An 11004-nucleotide genomic window follows, 5' to 3' on the forward strand; every position below is an offset into this window, starting at 1 on the left:
TAAAGATAAAATATTATAATTACTTATAGGTATTATACTTTACAGACACCAACTTTATAAGTATTAACATATACAGTAAAGATACAATATTATAATTACTTATAGGTATTATACTTTACAGACATCAACTTTATTAGTATTAACATATACAGTAAAGATACAATATTATAATTACTTATAGGTATTATACTTTTCAGACACCAACTTTATAAGTATTAACATATACAGTAAAGATACAATATTAAAATTACTTATAGGTATTATACTTTTCAGACACCAACTTTATAAGTATTAACATATACAGTAAAGATACAATATTATAATTACTTATAGGTATTATACTTTACAGACACCAACTTTATAAGTATTAACATATACAGTAAAGATACAATATTATAATTACTTATAGGTATTATACTTTACAGACATCAACTTTATTAGTATTAACATATACAGTAAAGATACAATATTATAATTACTTATAGGTATTATACTTTTCAGACACCAACTTTATAAGTATTAACATATACAGTAAAGATACAATATTAAAATTACTTATAGGTATTATACTTTTCAGACACCAACTTTATAAGTATTAACATATATTATTGCATCGTAATTCAGTTCATTAATGTATTTTTTTAACAGAAACGTTAGTTTTACAATTATTTACAGATATTCTTTTGCAAAGAAACAAAGTTTTAAAATATTTTGACTCTTTAAGTACTTGACGTAAGTTAAACAACAATTTTTGTTTTTCAAGCTTGTGGCTGACAGATTTACAGTAAACCCAATTTTGATCCGGGATTATGTTACATAATCATTTATTTACATTTATTCTCCGAGAGACACGATAAATGTGTATTCTAGAGACGGCTGGTATGGGTATTAGGACTTTAATTAAAATACAGAACAACATTTAGACCTTCTTAGGTCATCTTCAGGTTAACAAAAAAAATAAAAGTATGTATAAATAACTACACATATTGTGTTGCGTGATACGCCCTTAAACTACTCATAACTTATTGATTTTCAGATGTGTCAGCCTTTGGCTTTTCTTACAGAGATAATCATACCTTCAGCGATACTTTTTATCATTTTTACACGTGGTTACCCTTATTATTAACAAATATTCGTTTAAAGAGTATCAACAGTTGTACTATATGTTTTATTCAGAGATACGTAAACACTGGGAATACTTCTTTCTTTTCAGGAATATAAAAGTTACATGTTATTTTTCATGAGAATGTGGAGATAAGTTTTAGAGAATAGTATAAAAATTAAAAATACACTAAAAGCACGCGAGTCGTTTCCCATGGGACCGCGCGACACGCCACAAAGGACGCTACGCGCGTATCGACCTCAGGCAATAAGGGTTAGAGAGAGTGATGCCATTAGAAACAAAATTACGTTATAGTTCCACATGGCGTTTGTGCCATACAGTGACATCATCAGAAAGGGTGTGTTGCTAGGGGTACGTTGCTAGTCGTCATAACAGTTTGTTTGTTCGTTTTCTTTTAATTTCGAGCAAAGCTACACAAGGGCTATCTGCGCTAGCCGTCCCTAATTTAGCAGTGTAAGACTAGAGGGAAGGCAGCTAGTCATCATCACCCACCGCCAACTCTTAGGTTACTCTTTTACCAACGAATAGTGGGATTGACCGTCTATTACAATGCCCCCACGGCTGAAAGGCGAGCATGTTTGATGTGACAAGGATTCGAACCCGCGACCCTCGGATTACGAGTCGAACACTCAACCCATCTGGCCATGTCTGGCCTAGCGATCATAACAAACGACCATGACGTTAGAGATGATGACGCTTACGAAATGTATAAAAATGACTAGGTTTGAAATACCAGGCCCGGTTGTGGTGAAGTTGTGGAGTCGCCATGTGTGGGTGGCGGGTTTCCTGTGTCCATCCCGCCAAACATGCTTACCATTTCAACCACGGGGGCGTTATAATGTTATGATGAATTTCACTATTCATTAGTAAAAGATTTATCTTAGAGTTGAAGTTGGATGGTGATGACTAGCTAGCTTCCAGCTAATCTTTACTTGATAAATTGTGGTCTAGCTCATACAGTTTTCGTGTTGCTTTACGCGGACATGAAAATAATTAAAACACCATTTCATTAGTTTTATATTTAATTACATTTTCTGACTATTTAAATGTAAATGGTCATAAAAAGAATAGTTAACACTAATTTATTTGTTATATATTTAATTACATTTTCTGACTATTTATACGTAACTCGTCAAGAAACAGATGTTTATTTAGATAATTAAAATTTACTATTACACTCATTTGAGCTTAACCCTAATCATTCGTTTTATATTTACTTACATTTCCTGACCATTTCTACGTAAAAAGTCCTGTAAAAATGATGCCTATTTAAATATCATGTAATAATTTAAATATACTGTAGAACTAGTTTGACTTTGTGACATCCACATAACTTGGCAAAATAATTCAGTTACGCATGCTAATTTATAGTTTTATCTTATACAAGTTTTACAAGACTGAACAGTGTTACTATATTTCGACATATGATTACGTCATCAACGCCTAAACTTAATTATGTTGAAACTGTTCAAACAATGGATAACAACAGATTTGTTTAAATCATACCAAAGAAGTGAAAATGAACACAGCGTAGAGTTCGAACCTGAGGATATGCCTTATGTTCTTCAGGTGAGGGGCAGAAAGTTTATGGGCATACAATGTTAAAGCTGGGTCTTGATTCCAAGTGTTGTAGAGAGCGCAGAGAGCCTATTTTGTAGTTTTACACAAAAGGAAACATGTTTTAATCTGCTGTAAATTTGGTAATCTACAGAACTATCGCTACAAAGCTCATACATTTTTCAAATTTCCGAATAGGAACGTTTTAACTCGTATTATCATTGTTTTTGTGTGAACAATTGAACATTTGATGTTTTCGCGATTTTCTAAAATTTCAAATAATTATACAAAAATGAACAGTAGTGGTAACACTAATGTATGAGTGCGCAATCTACTGCAGATATAGAAAACATCATATAAGGTTCTCAAATCAGCGAATCAAAAATATTTACAGCCATTTTCTGCTTCCTTTTTTGGGCTATTTTGAGCACTAGAACAGAGCTATTCAAGAGTTATTTGCATTGATTGACAAGATTGAAGGCAGCCAATCACAAATATCCGTTGATACCGAGTGATTAAAAACACTGACAACTTTAAGTTTTTGGAATAAACTGAATTTAAAATGAAATGTTTTTCTTATAGCAAAACCAAATCGGGCTATCTGCTGAACTCACCGAGGCAAATCGAACTCCTGATATTTAAATACTTTAGTTTAGGTCTAAATAGCTTTTATGAATGTAGAATATGCATATGTTATAATAGAGTTGATTTAGATTATGAAACACATTAGATTTTTGTGTGTGTGTTTTTCTTATAGCAAAGCCACAAAGGGCTATCTACTCAGTCCACCGAGGAGAATCGAACCCCTGATTTTAGCGTTGTAAATCCGGAGACATACCGCTGTACTAGCGAGGGGCAATTTTTTTTTGGAAGAACTAGAAAATTTTATATGGGTAAAACGAGTCGGATTGTTTGTTTGTTTTGAATTTTGCGCAAAGCTACACGAGTTCTATCTCCGCTAGCCGTCCCTAATTTAGAAGTGTAAGACTATAGGGAAGGCAGCTAGTCATCACCACTCACCGCCAACTCTTAAGCTACACTTTTACCTACGAATAGTGGGATTGACCGTAATTTATAACGTCCCACGGCTAAAATGGCGAGCACATTTCATGTAACGGAGATTCGATTCCGCGACTTTCAGATTGTGAATCAAGCGCCCTAATTACCTGGCCATGTTAGGCATAACGAGTCTGAACAACTATATTTGGTAAAAAAAAAAGCCTAGATTTGTACTAAGGAAATCGAAAGGAATATTCGTAGGTTCAGTCGAGGTTGTAAGTATAGAAAAGAGATAGGTTAGGTAATATCTTTCAACGCGGAAGCTCTTTGTGCTAATATGAGTCACGCTTAGAGTTTTATAAACGACCACAACAAACTTTGTTATTCAAAGAATACTTTAAAGTTACATATAAATCAAAAGATTTTTGGGCTATTGATAAAGAGAAATTATAAATAAGCAGAATACGATTGAGCTGATTTATCTTTTAAAATTATACAAATCTTATGTTATTGTAATGAATACGTGAACGAGTTCACAAAATCATATGAAGTCCCCTATCTTGTCAGTGGCTTAGTTAGTCTTAGCAGGTATGTTTGAGGCTTCTAAGTCGGGTATAGATAATCAGAGTGGGTTAATCACAGATAGATCATCACAGGTAGATCACAGATAGATCACCTGTTGCATAAAGTCGCAAAATATCACAAATAAAATGTGAAGAATTTTATAAAGACACAAAATCAGTTTTTGTTACTATAAGTAACATGTTGAATACTCTATAAAGACAAAGAAGTTTATGTTACTATAAGTAACATGTTGAATACTTTACAAAGACAAAGAAGTCTATGTTACTATAAGTAACATGTTGAATACTTTCTAAAGACAAAGAAGTTTATGTTACTATAAGTAACATGTTGAATACTTTATAAAGACAAAGAAGTTTATGTTACTATAAGTAACATGTTGAATACTTTATAAAGACAAAGAAGTTTATGTTACTATAAGTAACATGTTGAATACTTTATAAAGACAAAGAAGTTTATGTTACTATAAGTAACATGTTGAATACTTTATAAAGACAAAGAAGTTTATGTTACTAAAAGTAACATGTTGAATACTTTATAAAAACAAAGAAGTCTATGTTACTATAAGTAACATGTTGAATACTTTCTAAAGACAAAGAAGTTTATGTTACTATAAGTAACATGTTGAATACTTTATAAAGACAAAGAAGTTTATGTTACTATAAGTAACATGTTGAATACTATAAAGACAAAGAAGTTTATGTTACTATAAGTAACATGTTGAATACTTTATAAAGACAAAGAAGTTTATGTTACTAAAAGTAACATGTTGAATACTTTATAAAAACAAAGAAGTTTATGTTACTATAAGTAACATGTTGAATACTTTGTAAAGACAAAGAAGTTTATGTTACTATAAGTAACATGTTGAATACTTTACAAAGACAAAGAAGTCTATGTTACTATAAGAAACATGTTGAATACTTTCTAAAGACAAAGAAGTTTATGTTACTATAAGTAACATGTTGAATACTTTATAAAGACAAAGAAGTTTATGTTACTAAAAGTAACATGTTGAATACTTTATAAAAACAAAGAAGTTTATGTTACTATAAGTAACATGTTGAATACTTTGTAAAGACAAAGAAGTTTATGTTACTATAAGTAACATGTTGAATACTTTACAAAAGACAAAGAAGTCTATGTTACTATAAGAAACATGTTGAATACTTTCTAAAGACAAAGAAGTTTATGTTACTATAAGTAACATGTTGAATACTTTATAAAGACAAAGAAGTTTATGTTACTATAAGTAACATGTTGAATACTTTATAAAGACAAAGAAGTTTATGTTACTATAAGTAACATGTTGAATACTTTATAAAGACAAAGAAGTTTATGTTAGTACAAGTAACATGTTGAATACTTTGTAAAGACAAAGAAGTTTATGTTACTATAAGTAACATGTTAAATACTTTGTAAAGACAAAGAAGTTTATGTTACTATAAGTAACATGTTGAATACTTTGTAAAGACAAAGAAGTTTATGTTACTATAAGTAACATGTTGAATACTTTGTAAAGACAAAGAAGTTTATGTTACTATAAGTAACATGTTGAATACTTTGTAAAGACAAAAACGTTTATGTTACTATAAGTAACATGTTGAATACTCTGTAAAGACAAAGAAGTTTATGTTACTATAAGTAACATGTTGAACACTTTCTAAAGACAAAGAAGTTTATGTTACTATAAGTAACATGTTGAATACTTTATAAAGACAAAGAAGTTTATGTTACTATAAGTAACATGTTGAATACTTTCTAAAGACAAAGAAGTTTATGTTACTATAAGTAACATGTTGAATACTTTGTAAAGACAAAGAAGTTTATGTTACTATAAGTAACATGTTGAATACTTTATAAAGACAAAGAAGTTTATGTTACTATAAGTAACATGTTAAATACTTTGTAAAGACAAAGAAGTTTATGTTACTATAAGTAACATGTTGAACACTCTCTAAAGACAAAGAAGTTTATGTTACTATAAGTAACATGTTGAATACTTTATAAAAGACAAAGAAGTTTATGTTACTATAAGTAACATGTTGAATACTTTATAAAGACAAAGAAGTTTATGTTACTATAAGTAACATGTTAAATACTTTGTAAAGACAAAGAAGTTTATGTTACTATAAGTAACATGTTGAATACTTTGTAAAGACAAAGAAGTTTGTGTTACTATAAGTAACATGTTAAATACTTTGTAAAGACAAAGAAGTTTATGTTACTATAAGTAACATGTTGAATACTTTGTAAAGACAAAGAAGTTTATGTTACTATAAGTAACATGTTGAATACTTTGTAAAGACAAAGAAGTTTATGTTACTATAAGTAACATGTTGAATACTTCTGTAAAAAGACAAAGAAGTTTATGTTACTATAAGTAACATGTTGAATACTTGTAAAAGACAAAGAAGTTTATGTTACTATAAGTAACATGTTGAATACTGTAAAGACAAAGAAGTTTATGTTACTATAAGTAACATGTTGAATACTTGTAAAGACAAAAGAAGTTTATGTTACTATAAGTAACATGTTGAATACTTACAAAGACAAAAAAAGTTTATGTTACTATAAGTAACATGTTGAATACTTTGTAAAGACAAAGAAGTTTATGTTACTATAAGTAACATGTTGAATACTTTAATAAAAGACAAAGAAGTTTATGTTACTATAAGTAACATGTTGAATACTTTGTAAAGACAAAAAAAGTTTATGTTACTATAAGTAACATGTTGAATACTATAAAGACAAAGAAGTTTATGTTACTATAAGTAACATGTTGAATACTTTTGTAAAGACAAAGAAGTTTATGTTACTATAAGTAACATGTTGAATACTTACAAAGACAAAAAAGTTTATGTTACTATAAGTAACATGTTGAATACTTTATAAAGACAAAGAAGTTTATGTTACTATAAGTAACATGTTGAATACTTTGTAAAGACAAAGAAGTTTATGTTACTATAAGTAACATGTTGAATACTTTGTAAAGACAAAGAAGTTTATGTTACTATAAGTAACATGTTCAATACTTTGTAAAGACAAAGAAGTTTATGTTACTATAAGTAACATGTTGAATACTTTGTAAAGACAAAGAAGTTTATGTTACTATAAGTAACATGTTCAATACTTTGTAAAGACAAAGAAGTTTATGTTATTATAAGTAACATGTTGAATACTTTATAAAGACAAAGAAGTTTATGTTACTATAAGTAACATGTTGAATACTTTGTAAAGACAAAGAAGTTTATGTTACTATAAGTAACATGTTGAATACTTTACAAAGACAAAAAAGTTTATGTTACTATAAGTAACATGTTGAATACTTTGTAAAGACAAAGAAGTTTATGTTACTATAAGTAACATGTTGAATACTTTGTAAAGACAAAGAAGTTTATGTTACTATAAGAAACATGTTGAACACTTTATAAAGACAAAGAAGTTTATGTTACTATAAGTAACATGTTGAATACTTTGTAAAGACAAAGAAGTTTATGTTACTATAAGTAACATGTTGAATACTTTGTAAAGACAAAGAAGTTTATGTTACTATAAGTAACATGTTGAATACTTTGTAAAGACAAAGAAGTTTATGTTACTATAAGTAACATGTTGAATACTTTATCAAAAGAGGAAAGAGGTTGAACTTTGTAGAAAAGAAACAAAGACTTTTCAGAATCTAGAAGTTGATACAGATATCTATTTTCTCTGAGTACCTGACTAGTACATTGGCTGCATTTTATTTTTATTTTTTTTATTTAGTCCTACCCTACACTTTCTCTGTTTAATTCTTTTTTATTATTAAATTGAAAATCGTTAAGAACATTATCAGACAAGATGATTACCTCGTCGGAGCGAAAGGCTGTAGGAAATTGGTGTTCGGTAAGTTTTCAATTATCTAGGAGATAAAGCGTGCTACATCCACTTGTTTGTATGCTCTGTCTCTGTTTGTATGCTCTGTCTCTGTTTGTGTGCTCTGTCTTTGTTTGTATGCTCTGTTTTATTTTTACGATAGAGAAACGATGACATTTCGCAGTGTTAGTAATTAAGCGACGTGTGTACTCAGATTTTAGTCAGATGTAATACAGTGAACAGTTTCTGGTGTAAAAACTGATATTTTAAAATGTGAAATACACCTCAGCATGGCCCATAGTTAGGACGCTCAGCTCCTAATCTTTATATGTCTTCCTCGACTATACTAGCTCTTTTCAGCCGTGGAGGAGTTATAAGGTAATGATTAATCCCAAAATTCGGTGGTAAAGAGTAGTTCAAGAGTTGCCAGTAGGTGATGTTGTTTATTTGTCTCTAATTTCATCTATTACTTCTAAATTAAAAACGACTAGAGCAGTCCTCCAATAGTTTTGCTCAATATTCGAAACACATAAACACATTTTATGTTAAAAAAGTGAAAAGAGCAAAATTGAAAATTCTTAGATCTTACTATAATAAATAGTGCGACTGTAAATATAGAATAGGGTTAAACACCTGTTCATCATAATATAGCTGTACTTAAAATGAAGTTGTGTTTGAGGAATAAGAAATTAACAAATAAGAATAACCATTGATTAACTCTTTAAGCTGTTGACTGCCAAGTATTTCAGCTGCTACAATACAATTCTAATAATTCTTCATTTTGTAACGTTTTTCGTGACGCCATTTTGGATCGAAAGTGAAACAATTTGTAAGTAGGTCAAATACATGTATGGTGCTGACATCTAGCGTTGAAGTTAAGTATTTTTGAGAAGGAATTAACTCGTCCATGGCACAGTGTTACCGATCGGTTTGGACGAGTTATCTCGTCTACGGCACTGAACAGGTTAATATTAATTAACTTCAAAGATACAGATAATATGATACTTGAGTATATATATACATATATATAGGTATATATACATGCCCAGTTATATGACATGTATGAGAGTCATTTTTGTAACCAAATAATTGCTGTAATAACAACAAATATAATCGTTGTTACGCAATAAATTTTATATTGTGTTAGTCAATCGAACGTCCCTTAGTGGTTTGTTTTCGTACATACACCGCTAGAAACCGGTTTTGACACCCGTGGTTGGCAGATCACAGATAGCTCTCTGTATAGCTTTGTGCATAATAACGAAGAAATAAAGTGATTCGAAACTTTTATTTCTGTCATTGTTTTAATTTAAATTGAAATTTAAAAAAATTTAAGAACATAGGTTCTGGTTTTGTTTTTTCTCTGAAGGTTTGTAAATGGAAGACATCACGTGCACGGAAAGAAAAATATCTGTTTATACCAGAATTAAAATCACGATTTTATACGGAAAGTAAAGAATGATTATTCTACATGGCATTTTATAAACAGTGTCATCAACAGAATGAAAAGAGTTTCAACTTGAATTAAAAACAAACAATTCCGTCAGTGAAATATATATGTAAAAAACGGCTCGTTTGGGTTGAGAAAAGTTTTTACGTAGAGGAGTGAACAACGTTTCGACCTTCTTCGGTCATCGTCAGTTTCTCGACATTACTGAATACTGTCAGTATTTAGGAAACAGGAAGGAAATAATTTATCATTGAATTAACTGCATTAGAAAAACGAATCTCCTACACGTAGTAGTTATATATATATATTTACACTGAAACACAGGAAGAAATGACAAAACTTACACTGAAACACAGGAAGAAATGACAAAACTTACACTGGAACACAGGAAGAAGTGACAAAACTTACACTGAAACACAGGAAGAAATGCCAAAACTCAATATATTTACACTGAAACACAGGAAGAAATGACAAAACTTACACTGAAACACAGGAAGAAATGACAAAACTTACACTGAAACACAGGAAGAAATGACAAAACTTACACTGAAACACAGAAAGAAATGCCAAAACTCAATATATTTACACTAAAACACAGGAAGAAATGACAAAACTTACACTGAAACACAGGAAGAAATGCCAAAACTCAATATATTTACACTGAAACACAGGAAGAAATGACAAAACTTACACTGAAACACAGGAAGAAATGACAAAACTTACACTGAAACACAGGAAGAAATGACAAAACTTACACTGAAACACAGGAAGAAATGCCAAAACTCAATATATTTACACTGAAACACAGGAAGAAATGACAAAACTTACACTGAAACACAGGAAGAAATGACAAAACTTACACTGAAACACAGGAAGAAATGCCAAAACTCAATTTATTTACACTGAAACACAGGAAGAAATGCCAAAACTCAATTATATCGCAATTCGTCCTCCAATCTCCGTTAATCAGTTACACCACCGTTCACTCGATTCCCAGTAACCAGTTATATTACACTATCACTCGATTCCCAGTAACCAGTTATATTACACTATCACTCGATTCCCAGTAACCAGTTATATTACACTATCACTCGATTCCCAGTAATCAGTTATATTACATATTCGCTCGATTCCCAGTAACCAGTTATAGTACATATTCGCTCTATTCCCAGTAACCAGTTATATTACACTATCATTGGATTCCCAGTAACCAGTTATATTACACTATCATCCGATTCCCAGTAAACAGTTATATCACATTATCGCTCGATTCCCAGAAATCAGTTATATTACACTATCACTCGATTCCCAGTAACCAGTTATATTACATATTCGCTCGATTCCCAGTAACCAGTTATAGTACATATTCGCTCTATTCCCAGTAACCAGTTATATTACACTATCATTCGATTCCCAATAACCAGTTATATTACACTAT

The 11004-nt window shown here is 30.2% G+C and overlaps 1 protein-coding gene across 1 annotated transcript in view; it reads left to right on the plus strand.

Moving 5' to 3' along the window:
- Positions 1-9508, plus strand: part of LOC143244480 (sodium- and chloride-dependent GABA transporter 1-like) — a 30243-nt gene extending 20735 nt beyond the window's left edge. The window contains exon 3 of the mRNA XM_076489274.1: positions 9486-9508. Within this exon, the coding sequence (XP_076345389.1) occupies positions 9486-9493 (8 nt within the window). The 3' untranslated portion in view covers positions 9494-9508. The remainder of the gene's footprint in view (positions 1-9485) is intronic.
- Positions 9509-11004: the final 1496 nt, after the last annotated feature.

The sequence above is a fragment of the Tachypleus tridentatus genome, chromosome 1, assembly GCF_004210375.1.
Source record: "Tachypleus tridentatus isolate NWPU-2018 chromosome 1, ASM421037v1, whole genome shotgun sequence".
Lineage (NCBI taxonomy): Eukaryota > Metazoa > Arthropoda > Merostomata > Xiphosura > Limulidae > Tachypleus > Tachypleus tridentatus.